Source organism: Monodon monoceros, unplaced genomic scaffold (assembly GCF_005190385.1).
Source record: "Monodon monoceros isolate NGI ecotype Baffin Bay Population unplaced genomic scaffold, NGI_Narwhal_1 Super_Scaffold_13, whole genome shotgun sequence".
Taxonomy (NCBI): domain Eukaryota; kingdom Metazoa; phylum Chordata; class Mammalia; order Artiodactyla; family Monodontidae; genus Monodon; species Monodon monoceros.
Genome location: NW_021703769.1, coordinates 82242803 through 82268524, shown reverse-complemented (window position 1 = coordinate 82268524; position 25722 = coordinate 82242803). Strand labels below are relative to the sequence as shown.

Below are 25722 nucleotides of genomic sequence, written 5' to 3'. Positions count from 1 at the left end.
AATATGAAAGGTTTACACACATCAGTTCTTTATTGAAGAGGCAGTCCAGACCTATTTATATGTGCCAGATGCATTTATATATACAGAACGGTAGGATGACAACATATGTAATGGCCCTGTCACCTTTTCAAATATTTACTGAAAATATACTTTATACTAAGCTTTACGGTCAGTGTAGGAAATCTTAGTAGTTGCCATTAAAACTAAGAGTATTTCCTGCACAAAAATTATGCAAAATCTACCAGTTAATTCCTGTTATGCAGCATACTCATATACATCTAGAAAAATATGGCAAGAGTGCTGAGTGACAAAAATGGTAGACACTTGTGATTGTTAACATTTTATGTAAGTGTAATATACATGCAGAAAAACACACAAAGTTTGAGTGTGCAGAACACTCAGATATTCAGCACCTAGATTTAGAAACCAATTATTACCAGCACCAGATGAATGCTCCTTGTCAGCCCTGGCCAAGGCTAACCGCTATCCTGATTTCTAACTGCATAGCCAAGTTTTACCTGTTCTTATACTTTACCTGTTTGCTTTTGTGTCTAGATTCATTTAACATTCTTTGTGAAATTGAGCTGCTATTACCTGTGCTTACTACCCATTCATTCTCCTTGCCTTAGAGTGTTCTGTGGCGGAAACACACCACTGACGTTCAAAGTTCTACTGCATAGGTGCCTTCAGAGTTGTTTTTTGAAGTTTTAGGTCATGAAAATTCTAGGACATGTCCCTTGGTGGACATATACATGCACAGTGGACACATTCATGCGTCTGCTAGGTTTGGGTTTGTTAAAAGGGTACTAACACAGGTTTGCTCCAAGTGCCAGCTTTCCAAAATGGTTCTATCAATGGGCAATACCACCAGGAGTGTAGGCAAGTTCCTGTTACATTCTTGCCAAATCTTGCTTTTTCATGCTTTTCATTTTAACCATTTCAGAGGGTGGCAGTAGTGCCACACAGGGTTTTAAATCCACCTTTTCCAAGATTATTAATAAAATTAACATACCTTTTCATATGTTTACTGGCCATGTGGATAGCCTCTTTTATGAAGTGGACGTCCAAGTCTTTTGCCCATTTTTTTTTTCCTTGTAGATTTGTAGGTGTTTCTATTTTAGATCAGGGGTCAGCAACTACGGCCTGCTGGCCAAATCCTGTCCTCCACCAGTATCTGTGAATAAAGTCTTATTGGGATATAGCCACGTTCATTCGTTTTTGTCTTATTTATGGCTTTCACACTACGACAGCAAAGTTGAGTAGTCGTGAGTGAAACTGTGTAGCCCACAAAGCCACATATATATATATATATATATATATTTTTTTTTTTTTTTGGTGGTACGCAGGCCTCTCACTGTTGTGGCCTCTCCCGTTGCGGAGCACAGGCTCCGGACGCGCAGGCTCAGCGGCCATGGCTCACGGGCCCAGCCGCTCCGCGGCATGTGGGATCTTCCCGGACCGGGGCACGAACCCGTGTCCCCTGCATCGGCAGGCGGACTCTCAACAACTGCACCATCAGGGAAGCCCAAAGCCCCAAATATTAATACTATCTGGCCCCTCACCAAAAACGTTTACCAAGCCCTCTTCTACACTCGATTCTGCTGCCATGTATTTGAGTTGCAAATATCTTCTCCCCTCTGTGGTCTGCCTGTTCACTTTCTCAATGGTGGCTTTTTGAGAAACAGAAGTTCTTTAATGTAATATACTCAAATTAACAAGTTTTATTTTATGATTCAGTGCTTTTTGGGTCTTAAGAAAACTGCTTGCTGTAAGGTTATAGTCTTCTTATAGCTTTATTATTTTACATTTCATACTTAAAACTGCACTCCATCTCAATTGATTTTTCTATTTTCTATTAAATTATGAAATTTAAATGATGACAGAGCATTTAGTGGAAACAACATCCTTTCCCACATTACAATGCATTATTACCTTCACCAAAAGTCAGGTGACTGAATTCATTTGGGTGTTTCTGGAATCTTTATTCTGTTCCACTGGTCAATTTGTTTATCTTTGTGCCATTACCACACTATCATAATTTTTATGGCTTTGTAACAGTTCTTGATATCTGGCACTATAAGTTCTCTAGTTCTATTCTAGAAGATAGCTTTGACTATTATTGGTCTTTTGAATTTTCACATGAATCTGAGAAGTTTCACTTATAAAAACTTGCTAGGATTTTGATTAAGATTGCATTGAATATATGAATTAATTTGGGGAAAACTGACATCTTTTTAAGATTGTCTTGCAATCCATGAACAGGATATATCCCTCTTACTGTTATGTAATTTTTTTTTCCCCTGGATACAATTCTTGAAAATACAGTGTTAGGTAATTTTCCCCCCAGGCACTTAAGGATTTCTGATATCACTGTAAGTGACATTGTTTTAAAACTTTTCATTTTCTGTGTTCGTTGCTGGTATATTAAAAACCAATTTTTGCATAATGACGTTGTATGTGGGGATTCTGCTCAATTTACTCAATTCTAATTATCTGAATATTCCCTAGAATTTCCTATGTATAAAAGCATGTCATCTGCAAATAAAAGTTTTACTTCATCTAATCCTTAAGCCTTTTCATTCTTTTGCTTCCCTTACTTTCCTGGCTAGGTCCTTCTACACAATACTGAATAAAATTAGTCATAGATAACCTTGTCTCTTTTTTTGATCTTGGGAGAAAACTTTCAATATTTCACCGTTTGATATGCTGTTTGTTGTAGTATAAGATACTCTTTAGCCAATAAAGGAAGTTCCTTTCTATCCATAGTTTGCTAAGAACACAAATGGATGTTGATTTCACCATGTTTCCTGCATACTAGACTACTTTTCTTCAATGTGATATATTACAGTGATTGGTTTTTTTTTTAATTATTAAAATACCCTCACATTCCTGGAGTAAGATCCATTTGATCACTGTTCTACCTTTTTTCCAGAAATGGTCTGTTTTGCTAACCTAGGATTTGGTCATGTGACCACTATAAACGAGTTACTGGTGATCATAATGAAATTAGCATGACTGGTTTAGTTTACTCAGGATTTACCCTCCGTGTCTTGTGAATAGTAGATACCTAAACTCTTCCAGCAAGTAAAGAGAGGGAGGACACTGAGGTTAATCAACAAAAAATGTCTGCTAGAAGCCTGCATTAATTTGTTCCAAAATACTGGGACTAAGAGACAATGCACAAAATAATGACACCATATTCATATCAAATAAAAGCACAGGCAAAACTTCTGAATTACAAAATAGTGGCATACTGCACACTCAAACCTATGGGTTAAAAAACAAGAGTGGGAGGAGAGCTGGGCCTATGTTATAGAGCATGAGCAGTACAGCCATCCTTCACTGAACAGACTAGATTCCAAATCATCTATGCATAGTTTATGAAAATAGTATTTTTAAGTCTTTTTTGCTCAAGTGCAGTTGGAAACTTTACAAAAGTCACTGGTTCCTCTCTTGATGAAGCACTCATTAAAAACCATTTGTAAATGCCTCTAAAGAACAGAAAACTATGTATTTAACTATTCTATACCTATCAAACATCTCACCAACAATATGTCCTACATTAGTATATTTTGCCATCTTAATACTCAAATAAGAATACTGCCTTTTCACAAATTATTCAAATCCCAACTTGCAGAGTTGCATAGAATTAATCACATTTTGGAAACGTGATAGAAACGGCCATATACATATTTAATGCTACGATCCTCATAATCAACTCCAGAAGATTTTAAAATTTCATTTTCTGCAATGAAGGTTTATTCAGAGCTGATAGCTTCTGATATCATTCCTTAAAACATCTGATTTTATATCAGAAATATGGCTTTTAGTATAACAATTTCCATGACAATGTATTTTCCACATTCATCACTTTGACAGGTTTCACCTTGGTATGATTCCCTGATATGTGAATATAATTGGAATCCAAAATAAATATTAAATATTTATAGAGTTTCACTCTTGTATAAACTGTCTAGTGTCCAATGAGTTGTAGGGTCTTGCTGAAGGCTTTGCTTCTTGTTGCAGTTTTAGGGATTCTTCTCTATGAAAATTCAGATTAGAATACATCTAAATGCTTTTCCTCATTCAGAAACATGAACTCTCAGACAGTGATATCTGACTCCCAACTGACTTCCCATACTCATTATGTGCAGAGGGTTTTCTAAAATGAGATCTGACTTCAGAGGAGCATTCCCATGTCAAGTACGTTCATATTCCCTCTCCTGTGAATTCTCTGATGGCTATTGAAGGCTGACCTGTGGTGGAACTTTTTCCCACATTCATTACATTCATAGGGCTTCTCTCCTGAATGAGTTCTATAATGCACAGTGAGGTATGACTTCTGAGAAAAGACTTTCCCACATTCGTTACATTCATAGGGCTTCTCTCCTGAATGGCTTCTATAGTGTACGGTGAGGTTTGACATCCGAGAGAAAACTTTCCCGCACTTACTACATTCATAGGGCTTCTCTCCTGAATGAATTCTGTGATGTATAGTGAGGTAAGACTTCTGAGAGAAGAACTTCCCACATTCATAACACTCATAGGGTTTCTCTCCTGTGTGGACTCTTTGATGTCTAAAGAGGGATGAGTTATGGGAGAAGGTTTTCCCACATTCGTTACATCCATAGGGCTTCTCTTCTGAATGACTTCTATAATGTATAGTATAGTATGACAGCTCAGAGAACAATTTCCCGCATATGTTACATTCATAGGACTTTTCCCCTTTGGGAAGTGACTGGTGCCCATCGAAGGCTGAATTTTCAAGTAAGGTTTTCCCACATTCACTACATTCATAGGGCTTCTCTCCTAAGTGAGTTGTGTGATGGTTGGTGAGATATGAGAACTTTCCACACTCACTACATTCGTGGGGTTTCTCATCTGTGTGTACTTTCCGATGTCTAATGAAGGCTGAGTTTAGATTGAAGGTTTTGCCACATTCATTGCATTCATAGGGCTTCTCTTCTAAATGACTTCTGTAATGGATAGTGAGGTATGACACCCGAGAAAAAAATTTCCCACATTCACTACACTGATAGGGTTTCTCTCCTGTGTGTGTTCTCTGATGTGTAATAAGGGTGGATTTTCGGTAATAGGATTTCCCACATTCATTACACTTATAAAGTTTCTCTCCCGTGTGCGTTCTCTGATGGTCACTGAGGGCTGACTTGCGGGAGAAGGATTTGCCACATTCGTTACATGGATACGGTCTCTCTCCTGAATGGTTTCTCTGGTGTAAGGTGAGATGTGTCTTTTGGCAGAAGGTTTTCCCACATTCATTACATTCATAGGGTTTCTCTCCTGAGTGAGTCCTCAGGTGTTGAGTGAGGTGTAACTTCTGACAGAAGGTTTTTCCACACTCATTGCATTTATAGGGCTTCTCCTCTAAGTGTGATCTCCGATGTACGGTGAGGGTTCCTTTTTGGCTGAAGGATTTCCCACATACATTACATTCGTAAGGTTTCTCTCCTGTGTGAGCCCTCTGGTGTATAATGAATTTTGACTTTTTACAGAAGGATTTCCCACACTCACTGCATTCAAAGGGCTTCAATTCCATCTGTGATCTCTGGTATACATTAAAACTTGACATCTGGATGAAGTCTGATCCAGAATCATTCCAATCATAGGGCTTCTCCCCCATATAAGCTCTCTTATGAGTAATGAAAACAGCTTCATTGTCTAAGGCTTCTGTGCATTCATTATATTCAAAGGGTTTCTCCAAAATACTAATTTTCTGAATACTTTCTTCATTTTGAGAAAAGGCTTCCCCATTTTGATGAAATTCATAGAGTTTCTCTCCATGAAATGTTTTCCCACATTCACTACACTCATCAGGTTTCTCTCTTGCATAGCTTCCATCACTAATAATTAATTCTGAAGTAGATCCCAAAGTCTTTCCACATGAGACACAATTATGAGACATTAGGTTTGAAGGAACAAGGCTTATTTCCATGTTATAAGTTTTATCAAATGCAACCTCTCTCTCCTCAGTCAGGGTTCTGCTGTTGATAGAAACAGCTTGCCTTGAACATTCATCTTTATTTTCTTGGGCTCTCTCCATCAGGTCATCAACTTTCCAGACTTCTTCTAAAAAGGAATAAAATTAAACAACCCTTGTGAATCTGAACATACCAGTTATAGAATGGGAGCAGTACTCAAGGGCCTACTGTGGGCTTGACTCTGGCTTTAGGGTCAATCTCCACAAATAAAATTATCAGTATATAATCCTCTTTCCCCCTTGATTTGTCATATAAGACAAACAGACATGGGGGGTGGGGGAGGGATGGGGAAGGGATGAGAGCAGGATAGGACTCAGCAGTAGAAGAAAGAGTAAATTCACACTGAACACAAGTACCTTTGTTACTTTACAAATATGTTCAAAACTTTGGTAGGAAACGTGAAATAAACCCAAGAAATGATGAGCAGAGGACAAAGTCACTGAAGGGGTCCCAGATCGAGGCTGAAATGGGAGGACTGAGAGCAAGTGGGATTCGTGGGAAAGCAAGAACAATTACTGGATGTATAATCCTAGGAAATATTCAAGTATGGATTATGTTTGGGAGAAACAGATCACAATGTATATTAAACCATATAATATCACTTCATACCAAGATTAGCATGGTAACATGCTCACTAACCTAGACCCTTCCAAAATCCTTGCCTTTCTCTTCTGCACATAAATCCAAATAAACATTCTAAATGCTCCAATTTCCTCATGTTTAGAGACAGTCCCACAACCAGGGCTCCAACTCCCTTGCCCTGACTTACACTGACCTATAAGGAGAGACCCAGGCACATAAATGTCTGAAAGAAACCTAAGTAGACCAATCTCTCCAGTAAGATCAGCTCTCTGGAGAGTCCTGTGGTCTCCTTTAACACTAAGTGACTTGTCTACAACACAGTGCACAGTGGCTACAAGCACTGGGAGCCCAACTCCAATGCGTCATAGGCTGGGGGACCTGGGCAAGTTACTTAACTGTGATGCAGTTTTGCTCACCTGAAATGTGGACAAGAGCTCCTAACACATAGGGCTGGGCAAAGACTATTGATACATTAGTTAGCACATGTTAATGCTTAGAACAGTGACACAAAACAAATGCTCAGTAAGTTTTTCTGTGAATTTTCTTTCAATCTGCTGACTTAAATTTACCAAAACCAGTCATGTTCCTGACATAATACTATAGCTTAAGTCTGAATACAAACAAGAGTTCCCATACTCTCAGGTTTCATTTGGTGTAAAATCTTCAATATCAGATTTCTAAAGTAGCCCCTACAATATCAACTTTTATTTCCATGTACTTTACATGTTTTTGGATCTTCTGAACTATGTTTAGTTGCTCTCATCCACATTCAACACAACACTAACAGTTCTGGGCTCAGAAATCTACAACATCCCTGTGCCCAAATACCAGCAGGAAAAAAAAAGTTATCCTTTACCAGTAAAATTTTCATTACCTAGATTCACAATATATATTCAAACTAGCATTGCACTCATCTTCCAAAAACACCTTCTGCTCCGGGAAGCCTGGGCACTGCCCTGCTCACGCCCAACCACAAGTCTGCACATGCTCTTGTTCACTCAACCTGACTTCCAGCCTGGTATGTACTCAAAACCTAGCTATGTTTCAGGAGAAGCCTTAAAATATTTATAAAGTCTCTTTCCAACTTTTTGAAGCTCTCCTTCCCTTAAATTTTAAAATAGCCTTAACACAAAGTTATATATCATGTATTTGATTATGAACATTCCATTTGAAAGCTAATTTTAAACTAGTTCATGCAGCTGTGCTCTCCTTTCCTAACTCAAACCTCTGCTTGTCAAAAGTATGACCACACTTGCTATTTTTTTTAATCTGTCCAATAGAAATTAAAGTAGTAGTTTCTAATCTGAATCAAATGGGGTGCTTTCAGGTTAGACTCTAACCCCCAGCTGTTTTTTCAGAATCCACAGTTCAGAATAAATTCTCTCTCAAAAGAAGCTCCTCAGTGAGCAAATGAAAAATCTACTGAGTATCTTCTACATGTTACACAGAAAAGCAGAGTACTAAGACCCTTCCTTTTTGTAGGGTTATAATTCAGGTCGAGAAAGGAGCTTAAGTGACAAACACTTGCCATTACACATCAGAGTGCACAATCCTGTGCTAACAACCACTACGTGGAGGGGCCGTGAAGAGAAGGGAAAGACTGGATGAAGAGTGAGAAATGAGGGAAACTTCAAGCAGGAGCTGAACTTTCAAGGTCAAATTTAAAGGATAAAGTTCTAGAGATTCTGTTGGATAACAATGTGAATACAGTTAACACCACTGAACTGTTCACTTAAAAATGGTTAAAATGGTAAATTTTATGGGTTTTTTTTTTTTTTTCCAAACTACAACTAAGGAAGGAAAGAAGGGAGAACAGAGGGAAAGAAGATGTATCATCTGGGAGAGCAGAGGGACAACTAAGCAGGGACAACTCTGCTTAGTTTGAATGGAAGACATTTAGAAATCTAGACTAAATGGCATTTGACAAGAGTTGGGGGAAACAGGACATTCATTTTGATACGGAACATTGCACCACACTGTGGGGGATTGAGGAGAACTTAAATTCTACTTAAGAAGAAACAGAATAGTTATAGGCTTATCTTCTGAGCCTAGTGATAAGATCAACTGTATGTTTCAAATGAACAGATTTTGCAATTTCCAAATAGGATTCACTGTAATCCAGGTACGTATGAAAAAATACTGTTTACACCAATGTCAAAATAAACTGAGAATATGCAGAAAAATTTTAAGGCATTTCATAAAAGACAAAAAACAGGAACAAGGCAGAAAAGACAAGTACAACGTAATAAATTAAGGGACTTGGGGAAGATGCACAGAATTCATGGTTTGGAAAGGTCAGTTTATCATCAGATGTGCTAAGGAAGAAGGAAGTGGACGATCCTTCCTGTGCTATTGTTCTGTCAGGTAAGAGTTAAAGAGGCTACAGGTTACAGATGTTGGGTATCAATTTGGATGAGCAACATAAATGAAAAAGTCTTCAAAGTTGAGGCTAGATGAACGCTTTTATGGGATACAAAGAAGACTAAAGAAGTGGAAGACAGGTCCTAGGGGCTCCTGAGGAGGCCAGAGAAGAATGGGAATTCACCGATGAAATAAACTGTTCCTGAACATCTGCTGCCGACACAGGGATGGGCAGACAGACGGGACAGGAAGGAGCACTTGGGAAAGAGGACGGCCCAACTCGTGCTGTGTCACCGAGGATGGGCTTCAGGGACAGTGACCAGTGCACCCACGGCGAGGAGGGGCCGACCCACAAGCGTAGGGAGGGGACCACGCTGGGTGTCTGAGGGCCTAGAGGGGGGCGTGACACTGGGGTGGAACACAAGCCGGAGGCGTTTCACAGCAAGGAAGGAAAGAAAATGGAAGATAAAAAGAATGACCAGGAAAGTCTCCAGTTAACTTTTCTGTCAGACTTTTGAGTGCCTGAAAACAAAGGAATTCTGTGATAATAGGGAGGTTAGTCACGGACAGTATGAGAGGAAGAGGGAGTGAATGCACCCTCAGTCCTAGAAGACACGGAAATCCTGTAAAATGTAAGGCCGGTGCAAAATCAGAAAGGGAGCGTGCACATACATGGTGGAGGGCAAGTGCTATTGGTGCCAGGAGGTGAGATTTAGGGCATCTGTGGTCACTCCGGAGGACCGGAGCGACCATTTACAAATTCACACTCCACCACCTCACCTGGGTGAAACTGCCGTGGGAACTCGCCATCTGCTACCCAAGGCTCCTCTCCCTGCTCCAACTTGAGGATCACGTTCGGTTTGGTGCTGTCGTACCCTGTGGATGAGAAAGAGCCAACTTGGACCTGCTGCTCGGCTCTGGGTCTCTGAGTAGAAGGTGCTGCCTCAGAGGCCACAAAATAAAGTGTCTATTTTGCACCTAATCAAAATCAGAACCTTTTGATCGATAAGCAAATAAACAAATACTTTATCTGGTGCCCAGAAAAAATTAAACAGTCTCATCACTGATTTCTTCGAAGTCAAGCATAAAATCCTTAAACTGGAAGCCCCCGCAGAGAAGCAACTCAGAAAGCAGGCTCTCCTCACCCACGGAGACCAGATGGCTGTAGTTCTCCAGCATCACATCCCTGTAGGTTGTCTTCTCATCAGGGTCCAGCTGCTGCCACTCCTCCTGAGTGAAGTCCACGGCCACGTCCGTGAATGACACTGGCCCCTGCAATGGCACCGTGATGGGAACTGGGTGACGTGGAGAAGACTTATGGGGACAAGAGCTCACCCAGCTCACCGGGAAAGTCAACTACGGACCCTGAAAACCTCATTGTTGTTACAGATCGTGGGAGGAAAACAAGTCATATTAGAAACACACTGCCTTTGGGTTCCTTAATGTGTCAAACAAACGAACCAGCCAAAAAACCTCTCAAACCAAAAAAAAAAGAGCTCCAATTTTGCAACTGAAGTATCTGAGTTCTGGGGACATAAGTTAATGAACCACCACTCCGGCTCTCACTCAAAGAGCTTACAGCCGGGCGAGGAGACACTGGCTAAGTGAACAGGGACATTTCTCTCTCCTTGTCGCTCTCTTCAGCAGCCTCTGCTGGCTGGGCCCCCTCCCCCTCCCTTCTCATGCTGGCGCGGCCCAGGACTCGGGCCATCCTGGTTCACCTCTTTCATCCTCTGGCCCCTCCATTCTTACAGCCAGCTACCTGGAGCCATCTGCTTGGCTAAGTTTTCTAGTACTTCCTTCAAGCGGTATCTCAAACATCTTATTGTGGCAGCAATGAAAATCTGTTGCTTGAAAGACTGCCCGAGGTATTATCAGAGTGACACATACAAGGTGGAGCATGGTCTAACACGAGAGAAGTAAACTATTTTAATTTTATGTTGGCAGACTAGGCTCTGCAGGCTCGGCTGGGTGTTCTGCAGGATTCAGGGGAAAGAAGAGGACGCAGTGTAAAAAGTACCCATGGCAAAACCTGCAGCAGCACCAATATTTAAGAGGTTGGCACAGGGCAGAGACCAAGAAGGCACTTTCTCGAGGGCAGCTTTTGGACAGGAAGAATTGCCTCTAATTCAAGAGAGTAAACGAACATATGCAAGTATTGGGTTGGCCAAAATGTTCGTTCAGGAAACCCAAACAAACATTTTGGCCAACCCAATACTTTCCTGCCTCAAAAACAAGACAAAAACCCAAAAAGCCCAATTCAAAGAAATGTAAAAGTAGTGTTCTCATAAAAGCACTGGAACACAGAAGTTACCAACAGCAGGAATGTTTCTGAGGAAATTCTTGATTTATCGAGTAGGGCAGATGAGAAACCAGGACCACGGAACACACTCACATAGGGGCAGAGGCGGGACTGCAGCAAAAGTGACAGCAGGCTCGCCACCAGAGCCCTGGAAAATCCAGGCCCATCAAGAGGGCCTAGGGTTCCTGCAGCAGTAGAGTGACTGGTTGACAGAGGAATGACTCACACAATCAACCAAGCAGCTTGAGAGGCTTCCTGTTCTCACTGCACAGAGCAGCCAGATCCACTCAGACTGTGTCAACAGCTCCTGGCCGTGGGCTCGGGGGCCAGAGATGGAGGCGGGACCCCTGCAATGAGGGTGATCACACATTCACTGTCCAAACGGAAAACTGCTGTCTGGGACAAAGGATAAACCTGACAGGACACCAGGAAAGGAGGTGCAACCCAAGACTATGTCAGGCACGTCTGGACAAAAAGCCAACTGTTTCCATGTTGGACATGGAGGATTCTCCTAAAGCAACTCTTAGAAGACTACTCTCACCATAAAGCACCTGAGCAACTTAACCTTGTCTGCCGACTTGCCACCAGTTCAAAATGCAGTGGTGCCCACAGATTCCGTGCATCAGAAGACACAGTTGACAAGGAACAAGGGAGATCACGGAATGGGAGAAAATATTCGCAAATCACGTATCTGCTAATCACGTATCGGTATCTAGAATATATATAAGGAAACCATAAACAAGATGAAAAGACAACCCTCAGAATGGGAGAAAATATTTGCAAATGAAGCAGCTGACAAGGGATTAAAAGCAGCTCATGCAGCTCAATATCAAAAAAACAAACAACCCAATCAAAAAATGTGTGGAAGAACACATGAAAACATGCTCAACATCACTAGTTACTAGAGAAATGCAAGTCAAAACTACAATGAGGTATCACCTCACACCGGTCAGAATGACCATCATCAAAAAATCTACAAACAGTAAATGCTGGAGGGCTTCCCTGGTGGCGCAGTGGTTAAGAATCTGTCAATGTAGGGGACACGGGTTCGAGCCCCAGTCCAGGAAGATCCCACATGCTGCAGAGCAACTAAGCCCGTGCGCCACAACTACTGAGCCTGCGCTCTAGAGCTCACAAGCCACAACTACAGAATCCCGTGCACCTAGAGCCCGTGCTCTGCAAGAGAAGCTACCGCAACCAAGAATAGCCCCCATTCACTGCAACTAGAGAAAGCCTGCGCACAGCAATGAAGACCCAATGCAGCCAAAAATAAATAAATTAAAAAACAAAAAACAATAAATGCTGGAGAGGATGTGGAGAAAAAAGGAACCCTCTTACACTGTTGGTGGGAATGTAAATTGATACAGCCACTATGGAGAACAGTATGGAGGTTCCTTAAAAACTAAAAATAGAACTACCATATGACCCAGCAATCCCACTCCTGGGCATATACATGCACCCCAATGTTCATTGCAGCACTATTTACAACAGCCAGAACATGGAAGTAACCTAAATGTCCATCAGCAGAAGAATGGATAAAGAAGATGTGGTACATATATACAATGGAATATTACTCAGCCATAAAAAGGAACAAAATTGTGCCATTTGCAGAGACGTGGATGGACCTAGACACTGCCAGAGTGAAGTCAGAAAGAGAAAAACAAATATTATATGATATCACTTATATGTGGAATATAGAAAAATGATACAGATGAACTTATTTGCAAAGCAAAAATAGAGACACAGATGTAAAGAATGTATGGATACCAAGGGGGTAGGGGGCGACAGGATGAATTGGGAGGTTAGGATTGACATATATACACTACTATGTATAAAATATATAACTAATGAGAACCTACTGTATATCACCGGGAACTCTACTCAACGCTCTGTGGTAACCTAAATGGGAAGGAAATCCAAAAACAGGGGATATATGCATATGTATAGCTGATTCACTTTGCTGTACAGCAAAAACTAACACAACACTGTAAATTTATACTCCAATAAAAATTAAAAAAATATTTAGAATATACAGAGAACTCCTAAAACTCAACAACAAAAACAACAGTTTTAAAACAGATAAAGTGAAATAAATAAAATAAAATTTTGAAAAATGGGCAAAGCACTTGAATAGACATTTCTCCAAATAAGTTTTACAAATGGCCAATAAGCATATGAAAAAGATGTTGAACATCACTAATAATTAGGGAAATGAAAATCAAAACTATGAGCTACCGCCTCATACCCATTAGGATCGCTACTATAAAAAAAAACCAAGAAAGTTACAAGTGTTGGAGAAATTGGAACCCTTGTGCACTGTTAGTGAAAATGTAAAATGGTGCAGCTGCTGTGGAAAACAGCATGGTGGTTCCTCAAAAAATGAAAAACAGAATTAACATATGATCCAGCAATTCCACTTCTGGGTCTATACCCCCCAAAAATGAAAGCAAAGACTTAAAAGAGATATCTGTATACCTAGGTTCACAGGAGCATTATTCACAATAGCTAAAATGTGGGAATAACCCAAGTGTCCATCGATGGACAAATGGTTAACAAAATGTAATATACATATACAGTGGAGTATGATTCAGCCTTAAAAAGGCAGGAAATTCTGACATCTGCTACCACATGAATGAATTTTAAGGACATTAAGCGGAGTGAAATGACCTTAATGGAAGGACAAATACTGTAGGATTCTGCTTAGATGAGGTATTTAGTCAAAATACTAGAGACAGAGAGTAAAATGGTGGTTGCCATGGGCTGGGGAGGGAGAAATGGGAAGTTACTGTTTACTGGGAGCAGAGTGTCAGTTCTGGAAGATGAGAAACACTCTCGAGGTGGATGGTGGTGATGACTGCACATTATGAATGGCCTTAATACCACTCTACTGTACACTTAAAAATGGTTAGGATGGGTGGGAGGGAGACGCAAGAGGGAGGAGATATGGGGATATATGTATCCGTATAGCTGATTCATTTTGTTATAAAGCAGAAACTAACACACCCTTGTAAAGCAATTACACTCCAATAAAGATGTTAAAAAAAAAAAAGGTTAGGATACTAAATTTATGTTATGTGTATTTTACTACAATAAAAAAAAGTGGAAGGAAAAAAAATCCAGTGATGCCTCTCTAATTACACACCCCTACCCACTCCCTTACAGAGCTTCTGCAGCCATCCCCTCCACAAAAGAAAGATGAATGAAATGGGATCATGGGTTGAGTATGTTCACATTAGTTATTAGTAATTCTCCCAAAAAGTGAAATTAAAAAATTAAGAATCATCAGCTAATTGAGAAAACAACATAAATAAAGGATAAGCATCAGGATGAACGACTCAACAATGACTGAACCAAATTCACAAAGGAAACAACTTGCATTTGTGTCTACTGATTTATATTTTTTAATAAATTAAGCAGGATATTACTTCCAGAAAATGAGAACATTCTGCTAAGAAAAAGCCACTGGGGAATACTTAGAAATTAAAGACTGGATTGTTGAATTTTTAAAAACTCCTCAAGTAAGAAGCTTGAATAATAAATGGGACATAGAATAGATAACTTAGGAAATCTCTCTGAAAACAAGAAATTGAAATGATGAAATTTTGAGATATTGAAGCCAGATCCAACAGATTCAACATTTTCAGAAAGAGATTATAGATGATGAACAAAAAATCATCAAAGGCAGAATGGAAAGTGATTCCTGAGGTGAAGATCATAAAAATAAATAAACAAACAAAACAAAGCAAAACATCATCAAAAGGGGCCATATAATCTGCAAAGAAAAATACTGGGGAAACAAACAGATCAAGAAATTTCCTGATAAAACATCCAAAATTTAAAAATTAGAGGGAACTCCCTGGTGGTCCAATGGTTGGGACTTGGCGCTTTTGCTACGGGGGTCTGGGTTCAATCCCTGGTTGGGGAGCTGGTATCTCGCAAGCTGCACAGCCAAAAAAAAGAAAAAGAAAAGCGGGGGGGGGAATCCTAAAAGTTACAGAGTGAGTGAAAAAAATACACTAGTTACCCTGGAAACTCACATTCTAATTCTCAACCAAGAGAAAACAATGGAGAACGCCCACAACTTTTAAGGAAAAAGGATTTTGAACCTAGAACTGTACACCAAGCCAAACTATCATTTAAGTCTAAAGACACTATAAAGGTATTTTAAGAAAAGCAAGACAATTTTTGTTGAAGAAAACAGTTTCCTTAAAACAGTCAGTGACAAACTCCTCTGAAACCCGAGAGCTCCAACAAAGACGAACATGGGGATGTAGAAACCTCACTGAATGACCAGCAAAATGGGTTCTCAGTTGTTGGAAGGAGCACTTGTTGGGACTGTAAACATTTAACTTGTATTTTGGAAGGGAAGTGCTCAGTAAACATGTTCTATTATCCTACTGTTTACAAAGGGATTTCACCCACTGGTACAGCCACATCTGTGCAGGTCTCACAGCTGAGATTCCCCAAGAGAGCCTAAGATTATCCCAAGGTAAGCCAAATGAGCTTTAAAGTAATAAAGTAATAACCTTCTGGGTTAAGGCAGTCCAGAAGGCAAGAAGTGGCAGGGGTTAGAAGACTGACCAATCAAGCAAATAAATTAAATTACATATCAATATCGCTTCTATCGACACAAGTATCCAAAATGAAATATTAGCAAACAAAATCCAATACCACATTGAAAAGAAAATACGTAATTACCTAAACAGGACTTACTCCAAGCATATAGACTGGTTTAATATTTGGAAATCCATTAATACAATATGCCATTATAATATAGCTAAGAAGAAAAATCTTACATTTCCGAAGATGCTGAAAAGAACTCTGACAATATTCAAATGCATACCTAATTAAAAATTTAAAAAAACCCTCAAGATAATAGGAATTGATGGATACTTCACCAACATGAATATACCTATGTATACACATATTCATACCCTAATGTGCACAGTACGTGTGATACATATACACACGGGTACATACATACACTTTGTTGAGTCCAGACAAACACATATCTATGCTTCAGTCCTCTTAGTTCTAAAGTCAGGACTTACTTAATGGGTAAACAATAGACACATTCTCACAAAGATTAGAAACAAGGCAAAATGCTCATTATCTCCAATCAGAGAAAACAATTAAAGGTCTAATAAGCAATAAGAAAAAGTGAAACTATTTCTATTCACAGATGATATACTATACCTAGAAAACTCAGAGAATCAACAATGGAACCAAATCAATAAAAAGAATGCTGTTAGGTCACAATATATAGTTAACACACATAAAGACAACAGCCCTCATTATGTAAAAGAGAGTAAAAAGATGTAATTCAAGTGTACACACAGTTTACAATAGCAACAGAAAAAAACTTTTAATAAGAAATATACAAAATCTATACTAGAAAATTTTTAAAACACTCCTGAAAGACAGAGAAGTAGACCTGAACAAATGGAATGATTCTCCTTGTTCTTGAACACACTGTGAAGCACAATAAAAGGAGGCATGCCTTCACCAAGATGTATCAAAATCAAATGGCTAAAAACTAGTGATAAAAAATAAAGAAATAAAGACACAGAGGAACAAAGATGAGGATGACATCAGACTTCTCTTGGAATCAATGTAAGCAAGAAGCCAGTGGAGGAACACATTTAAAGTACTGGAGGATAAAAAAAAACAGCAATAATCTCTTTAAAAGTGAAGGCAAAATAAAGATATTTTCAGACATACAAGAGCCATAAGAATTCATTATCAACTAGAAGAAATGTTAAAGAAAGTCCTTCAGGCAGAAGGAAAATGACAGCAGATAAAAATGTGGATCTACACAACAGAATGAAGCACCAGAAATGGTAACTATGTATTTTCTCTCATTATTTAAATCTCTTTAAAAGATAATTAAAAATGACAATGTATCAGGAAATCCCTGGTGGTCCAGTGGTTAGAACTCAGAACTTTAACTGCAGGGGCCCATGTTCAATCCCTGGTCGGGGAACTGAGATCCCACTAGTCACTCGGTTTGACAAAAAAACAAACAAACAACAAAAAAAAACCCAATGTATTGTGGGACTGGTATTACCTGTAAAAATAAAATGCAACAACAGTATAAAGACCAAGATGGGAAAAATGGAACTGTAGCTAAGTGATCAGGCATATTACTTGAAGATAAACTATAATAATTAAAGCTACATACTATAAACACTAAAGCACACACTAAAATAACAAGTGTTATGGCTAATAACCCAACAAAGGATATAAAATGGAATCACAAAAAATAGTCAATCAAACAGAAGGAAGACAAAGAAGATGGGACAAATAGAAAATAAAGACAACAGACTATAACCTAACTGGTTGTATTAATATTCACTTTACAAGTAAATAATCTAAACACCCCAATTAATAGACAGAAATTATCAAATTGGATAAAAAAAAGAAGACCTAACTATATGCTGTCTACAGCGCTGTACTTCACATATAAAGATGCAAATAGGCTAAAAGTAAAAGGACAGAATAAGACATTGCACACCAACACTACTCAAAAGAAAGCTGGAATGGCTTTATATAAGTATCAGAGATTCCATTTCACAGCACAGACCATTACCAGGATAAAGGAGGCCAATTCACAACAACAAAGTGGTTAATTAATCAAGAGGACCTAATAATCTTAAATGGTTAGGTATCTTCTCACAAAATTCATGAAGCAAAAACTGACAGAATTGCAAGGAGAAACAGACAAAACACAATCGCAGATTTCAATTCCCCCTCTCTCACGACTCATGGGACAAGTCGGCAGAAGGTTAGCAAGGATATGGTGCACCTGCCAAACATTCCCAACTTGATGTTACTGACATTTAGAGAACACTCCACCCACCGAGAGCAGAACAGGCACCCTTCTCAAGTGCACGTGGAGCTTCTCCGAGAGAGAGACCTATTCTGGGTCATAAATCTTAAAAAAGTCATTATTTATGTAGTGTTCCTGCCGAAAAATCACCATCTAAATCTATGAAAAAACATCGGGGAAACAAAAATTCAAAGAATTCTACAAAATAATTGGCCTGTATTCTTCAATTACTATAATGGCATTGAGAAACTATTCCATATTAAACAGACTTAAAAAGCATGAAAACTAAATGCAATTCATAATTCCGGACTGCGTCCTCCATCAAAAATTAAAAACTGCTATAAAGGAAATTACTGGGAAAACTGACAAAACTGGAAGTTGGATGACTGGATGAACTGTAGATTAAAGTATTATATCAAGAGGACTTCCCTGGTGGTCCAGTGGTAAAGAATCCACCTTACAATGCAGGGGACGTGGGTTCGATCCCTGGTCAGGGAACTGAGACCCCACATGCAGCAGGGCAACTAAATCCACGCACCACAAGTACTCAGCTCAGGCGCCTCAACTAGAGCCCTAGTGCCGCAAACTGCAGAGCCCACAAGCTCTGGAAAAGGAGCGCTACAGCTAGAGAGCCGATACGCCCTGAAGCCAGTGTGCCAAAACTAGAGAAGAGAAAACCCCCATGCCACAACTAGAGAGAAGCCCATGCGCCACAACAAAGAGCCCACTCACCACAACTAAGACCTGATGCAGCCAAAAATAAGTAATAAATAAATAAATAAAAATAAAGGATTATATCAGGAACTTGCCTGGTGGTCCAGTGTGTAAGACTCCCAATGCAGGGGGCCTGGGGTCGATCCCTGGTTGGGGAACTAGATCCTGCATGCATGCCGCAACTAAGAAGCCTGCATGCTGCAACTCAGAGTCTGCATGCTGCAACTAAGACATGGCACAGCCAAAATGAATAAATTTTAAAAATTTTTTGAAAAAATAAAGTATTATATCAATGTAAAATTTCCTGAATTCAGTTACCTCTGGCAAGCATACATAAGAAAATATTCTTGATCTTAGGAGATACAACTGAGACATTACAGGGTAAAGGGGCATGACACACTCTCAAACGGTTCAGAAAAAAATATGTTAAAGTTAAAACAATTGCAATGCAGTCAACACAATGCAAGGCTAATCAACTGCAACATATGGGCTCTATTTGTATCCTCATTGAAAAGAAAAAACTGAAAAACATGTAGAAGATTGTGAAACTTTGAACACTGATATTAAGAAAAAATGGTATTGTGGGTTATCCCCACCCACTTTTTAAAAGACTCATTATTGTTTAAAGATACATACAGAAAAACAAGTGAATTTTTTCTAAAGGATTTTTAAATGAATATTTATTTTTAATTAATTTTATTTATTTATTTTTGGCTGTGTTGGGTCTTCGTTGCTGCGTACAGGCTTTCTCTAGTTGCGGTGCGTGGGCTTCTCATTGCGGTGGCTTCTCCTGTTGCGGAGCATGGGCTCTAGGCACGCGGGCTTCAGTAGTTGTGGCACAAAGGCTCAGTAGTTGTGGCTCGGGGGCTCTAGAGCGCAGGCTCAGTAGCTGTGGCGCACGGGTTTAGTTGCTCTGCGGCATATGGAATCTTCCCGGACTAGGGCTCAAACCCGTGTCCCCTGCACTGGCAGGTGGATTCTTAACCATTGTGCCACCAGGGAAGTCCCAAATGAATTTTTTTTAAAGCCAAGAAAAGGGAGACTCCATGAGTTTGGCAGTAACAGATGTCAAAGGCAGATGGATGGTCAGGAGAGGTAAGGACCTGAAAATGTCCACTGGATTTGACTATAATTAGGTCACTGCTAATCTTTACCAACAGATTCAGGAGAGTGGTAAGGACAAAACCAAGACACCAAGAATTGAAATGGGAATGGGAAGTGAAAACACCTTACTGGAGAATATCTGTCTGTACTGTGTGCTGTACAACCCCCCAAAAACACACTAACAGAAATATCTGAAGGATGAGAAGGCCATTCCATGACTTAGGTTTTAGCCTTGGACTAAATAGTAAAAATGTAAACAGGTCTACTTGGATCACAATATTTTGGAGCCTGGAAAAATCACATGCACCAAGTTCCCGTTGGGCAGCAGGCCCACTGCTAAGATAAACAATAAGTCTAAGTCATATACTGAAATGATTTGATGCCTGTTATTAGGAGAGCTATCCACAATTATTTCAACTTCAACAAACAAATTTTTCCAGGTCTTAGGAAATCTTTGAAAACCACAAGTAACAAAAATGCTTTCTTCTTATAGTCAACACAAATCACACGATGGATGGTATTTTCCTCTTTCTATAACTGTCAAGAACATGAGTCATATTTGCAGCTCAATTCCAGTAGCCTTAAAGCATCATACTACCTATATGTGTGAACCTGACAACAACTGGGTGCCACCCTGACTCTGTAACAACTGTATTTTATGTGATAATGTCTTTTACCTATTTCTACCTTCACGTTTTAAAATGTGGATCCTTATACACCTCCTAAAATGCATTACAAAACAAAGTGGGGGAATACATACACCGACAAGAAAACTCACCTGGGATTCATTCATTTTCTGCTGCTCTTGGAAAAATCGTAGACTGTAAACGGTGGACCTAGAGGAAGGGAAGCAAGTAACTGAAGTGCTGAGTAACCTGACCTGCCCAGGCAGGAACCTCCTGCATCAGGACCATCAAAGAAAGTCCAATAAAATGACTCCCTATGAACATTCAAGAGGCTAAAAGGGTCCTACAAGAGAAACACACACCTGTACCTTTCCAACACCAACACGATCAAGTTACTCTCATTGGTGAATATGAACGACTGTTTCAAAGAGTTAAATTAAAAATGCAAATAAAAAAATTTCCCTGTGACACTACTTAAGTATTTTCTTATTGTCTCTTTAAATTGATTAAAATCAAAGATTCCACAGTAAGGGAGAATGTAAGCTCTCAAAAGTGGGATAAACGTGCATCAAGGCACCGCACTGTTTGTAAATCATCTGACTCAATTTGGTTACCGCTGCACTTATGACTGTTTTATTATGAAACTGACTTTAAGGGGACAGAACACCTGCCCTAGGAGTTTGGAGTCCTGTTAGCGACCCCACATGCACACCCGGTGAGGATCTGGGACAAGTCACCTCCCTTCTCAGGCCCAATCTCTTCCTTCCTCAAGCGAGGCAGCAGGACAGAAGCCTTGCAGACTCATCCTGCACTAACTAATACTGTGCGACTCCACAGGGCACAACCCACGGGGGCAGCGGACGCTTAGATTAGACAACCAAGGTGCTGATGGGCCTTGAGAGACACGTGCGAGATGCCGAGACGGCGACAGGAGGACAAGGAGGATCAGGGTTGGACGGAGGGGTGGACGCGCCACGTCCCGGCCGAGCCTACGGCCCCTGCTCCCCCAGGACACCGGGTGCTCACAAGTCCCAGGGGAGCCCCATCCGGAGCTCCCGGCCCTGCCCTCCAGCCCGGCCCATCCACCTCGGGGAAGCGGTCAAACCCTCCCGGTCGCTCTACCGCGGGGCCCGGGCGGGCTACCCGAAGCCCCGCTCTCCAAGGGCCGCAGGGTCCACAACCGCCTGCAGGCCCGCAGACGCAACACCTACCCCGTCGGGACTAGCTGACCGGCCCCGGGCTCCCGAGGCTCCGGTCCGGGGGCTGCTCCTGCGGCGCTCTCCTCTCTCGGATCCCTCCGCTCCGCCTCCCGAGACCACTGGGCCAGAGGAGCCGGCTCTGGGCCTACGGCACAAGCTCCCTTCAGGCCCACGTCCCTCCCGGGACCTCGCTGTGCCGCGCGCTGCAGAGTGCCTGGCACTGCGCCGCCGCCGCCGCCCGGCCGGCCCCTCCGGCCCAGCCCGCGGGCTCCGGATCTCGCGCTCGGGGGTCCTCGTTCCAGCCTCTGCCCAGCCCACGCGAACCCTCGCCCACACAGCCCGCGCCCTCTGGGTGCCGGCCGGGCCAGACGGCACCCACCCCTTCAGGCCCCGGAATCGTCGCCCGCCGGAGGCCACAGCCTGGGAACGAAAGCAAGCGGTGACCTGGACACGGAGAGGAAACAAGAGCGGCGCGGCGCAGCGGCGGTGCGCGTGCGCGAACACGCACACAGGGTGAGGCGCGCTAGCGCAGGAGGACGCCGGAAGTCCGCCTGCCAAGGCCCGCCCCGGAGAGCGAGACAAATACCAGGACTCTATTTCCCAGAAGTCTCCGCGCCGTCAAGTTAGGGAACGTCTTAAATATCTCCATCTCATCTGGCGGTGAAGAGGTGCTGTGGTGAGAAGTTGGGCCGCCTGGACCAGGGACTCAAATTTCCCCTTACTTTAAGGGAACGTCTGTTATGTCACCGCTTCTCGAGGACCCTTACCTGTGTCCTGGTGCGCTAATCTTTTCCTTACCTTGAATGCTTAAGTCTTAGAATAAGTGTCCACAGACAACTGATAAATAAGGGAAAGGAGTTTATCATGTTAGCTTACTATCATAGTGAGCTATTTAATCAAAATATTAGTGAATAGAACTTAGCGTTAACATAATAGAGTATTAGCCTAGAATACCTTCCTCCCCCTCATAGGGAAAAAGAAACATAGGCTTTCCAAACCACTTTTAATTCGTGAAAACTGTAGAAAAAATCATAAAATACAGAATTGAAAGAAGAAAATTACCCATACCTTTACTTGCTGAAGAGGATTATGTGTGTGGAAAAACAAATTGTGTGTTTCAATGGACAACTAAGCATTATTTGGAGGACATCGCTCTGCGTTGACTTCAGCGCTCTCTTTGTCTTCGAGCTGTTTTACACGTCTTCGAAGGTTGTAGGTAACATGAAATTCTGTCCACTTGGTAGGAAGTTCAGTTGACTCGCCAAACCCCTACCCAGGAAGAATCCAATTTTGCCTTCATTTCTTTATTTACATATTCATTTCAGTAGTCCTGATCTGTAATGTGTCTGTTTCTCAGATTCTCTTTTGAACCGGTTATAACAGCTGCAGGTTCCCTCTTGAATGAAATAAAATACTTAGCCTGTGCTCATTTTTATATCTGTATGAGAGTCATGATCTCACCCTTATTTTCTTTTTAAGATTTATTATTTATTTATTTATTTTATTTACCTTTGGCTGTGTCAGGTCTTAGTTGCAGCAAGCGGGCTCTTTGTTGTGGAGCTTGGGATTCTCTCTAGTTGTGGCGGGCTGGTTTTCTCTCTTTAGTTGTGGCGCACGGGCTCCAGGGCACGTGAGCTCTGTAGCTTGTGGCACTCGGGCTCTAGTTGAAGTGCGAAAGCTCAGTAGTTGTGGCACGCGGGCTTAGTTACACTGCGGCACGTGGGATCTTAGTTCCCTGACCAGGGATTGAACCCAGGTCCCCTGCATTGTAAGGGGATTCTTTACCACTGGACCACCAGGGAAGTCCCTATCCTTATGTTTTAACAGTTTGGGAGGTCTTCACAGAGATCCTGGATGGATTCACCTAACAGCACCAGGTAAACGTTGTGTCAAGAGTAGTGCACATCATTCCTCAAGAATTTTAAAGTAAAACTATAAAAGGATCCAGAAATTCCACTTCTGTGTATTTTTTTGGAAGAAAAAAAACACACTAGTTCAAAAAGATACATGCACCCTTATGTTCATTGAGCATTATTTATAATAGCCAGTGTATAGAAGCAACCTATGGGTCCATCCATAGATGAATGGATAAAGAAGATGCGTAATATATATATATATATATATATATATGCACATACACACCACAATGGACTATTAGCCATGAAAAAAAAAAAAAAAGAGTGAGGGGCTTCGCTGGGGTTTCACTGGTTAAGAATCCACTTGCCAGTACAGGGGACATGGGTTCAAGCCCTGGTCCAGGAAGATCCCACATGCCACGGAGCAACTAAGCCCGTGTGCCACAACTATTGAGCCTGCACTCTAGAGCCTGTGAGCCACAACTACTGAGCCTGCGTACCACAACTACTGAAGCTCGCTCACCTAGAGCCCATGCTCTGCAACAAGAGAAGCCACCGCAATGAGAAGCCCACTCAGAGCAGTGAAGTGAAGCCCCCGCTCGCCGCACCTAGGAAAAGGCCACATACAGCAACAAAGACCCAACGCAACCAAAAATAAAATAAATAAATTTTAAAAAATTAAAAAAAATAATGAAATCTTGCCATTTGTGGCAACATGGATGGAGCTAGATGGTATTATGCTAAGTGCAATAAGTCAGACAGAGAAAGACAAATACCGTATGATCTCATTTGTGTGTGGAATCTAAAAAACAAAGCAAAAGAACTAATGTAACTAAACAGAAACAGACTCATAGATACAGAGAACAAACAGGTGGTTGCCAGAGGGGCATAGGTGGATGAGTGAAATAGATGAGGGAGATTAAGAGAAACAGATGACCAGTTACAAAATAAATGAGTCATGGGAATGAAATATACAGCATGGGCAATACAGTGAATAACATTATAATAACTTTGTATGGTGACCGATGGTAACTAGACCATGGTGATGGATGGTAACTAGACCATAACTAGACTTATCATGGTGATCATTTTCTAATATATAGAAATATTGATATTATGCACCTGGAACTAACAAAGTGTTGTAAGTCAGTTACACTTGAATGAAAATTTTTTAATTAAAAAGAAAAGAATAGTGTGTCTCCTTAACTATAGACACTTAGTCATACAGCAGTTCTCTAGAACATATTCATCTTGTGTAACTGTAACTTTATACCCATTGAACAATTCCCATCCTCTCCTCCCCTACCCCTGACAATTTATGTTTAACTTTTTTAGATACCTCATATAAGTGGAAACACACAGTTTTGTCCTTCTGTGACTGACTTATTTCACTTACCATAATGTCTTCCAGTTATATTCCCGTTGTCACAACTGGTAGGATTTCCTTCTAATAAGTGAATAATATCCTGTTATATGTATATACCACATTTTCCTTATCCATTTGTCTGTTGATAAAATTTGCATTGTTTTCCTATCTTGGCTCTTGTGAATAATGCTGTAATGAATATAGAGGTGCATATATCTCTTCCAGATATTGATTTCATTTACTTTGGATATACAGTCTATATTATATTATATTATATTATATTATATTATATTATATTATATTATATTATATTATATTATATTATAGTTATTGTGCTTCCCGGATCTTGTGTTTTTTACAAATTGAAGGTTTGCGGCAACTCTTTGTTGAGCAAGTCTATTGGCACTGTATTTCCAACAGCAGTTGCTCACTTCTTGTCTTTGTGTCATGTGTTAGTAATTCTCACACTATTTCAAATCCTCCGTCAGCAAAAAGATTACTACTCACCGAAGGCTCAGATGATGGTTAGCAATTTTTACCAATAAAGTATTTTTATTTATTTATTTATTTGGCTGTGCTGCACAGCACGTGGAATCTCAGTTCCCTGACCAGGGATCAAAGGTGCACCCTCTGTATTGGAAGGCGAATTCTTGTTATTATTAGTATTTCTTTTGTGGTACGCGGGCCTCTCACTGTTGTGGCCTCTCCCGTTGCGGAGCACAGGCTCGGGACGCGCACGCTCAGCGGCCATGGCTCACGGGCCCAGCCGCTCCCCGGCATGTGG

The 25722-nt window shown here is 40.9% G+C and overlaps 1 protein-coding gene across 7 annotated transcripts in view; it reads right to left on the bottom strand.

The window, feature by feature from the left end:
- Window positions 1-22213, bottom strand: part of RBAK (RB associated KRAB zinc finger) — a 32277-nt gene extending 10064 nt beyond the window's left edge. For 5 of the 7 annotated variants that reach the window (XR_003793014.1, XR_003793011.1, XR_003793012.1 and 2 more), the window contains exons 1-5: window positions 21729-22213; window positions 20670-20727; window positions 10088-10214; window positions 9723-9818; window positions 1013-6087 (exon numbers count right to left, since the gene is read on the bottom strand). Coding sequence is in view for 1 of the 7 variants with exons in the window: in XM_029219541.1 (XP_029075374.1) it covers window positions 4181-6087; window positions 9723-9818; window positions 10088-10214; window positions 20670-20684 (2145 nt within the window). In the remaining 6 variants the exon portion in view is untranslated. Of the gene's footprint in view, window positions 1-15; window positions 6088-9722; window positions 9819-10087; window positions 10215-20669; window positions 20728-21728 lie in introns of those variants that run through there. The other 2 variants (XR_003793015.1, XM_029219541.1) reach the window with 2 other exon arrangements.
- Between the last annotated feature and the right edge of the window lie 3509 nt (window positions 22214-25722).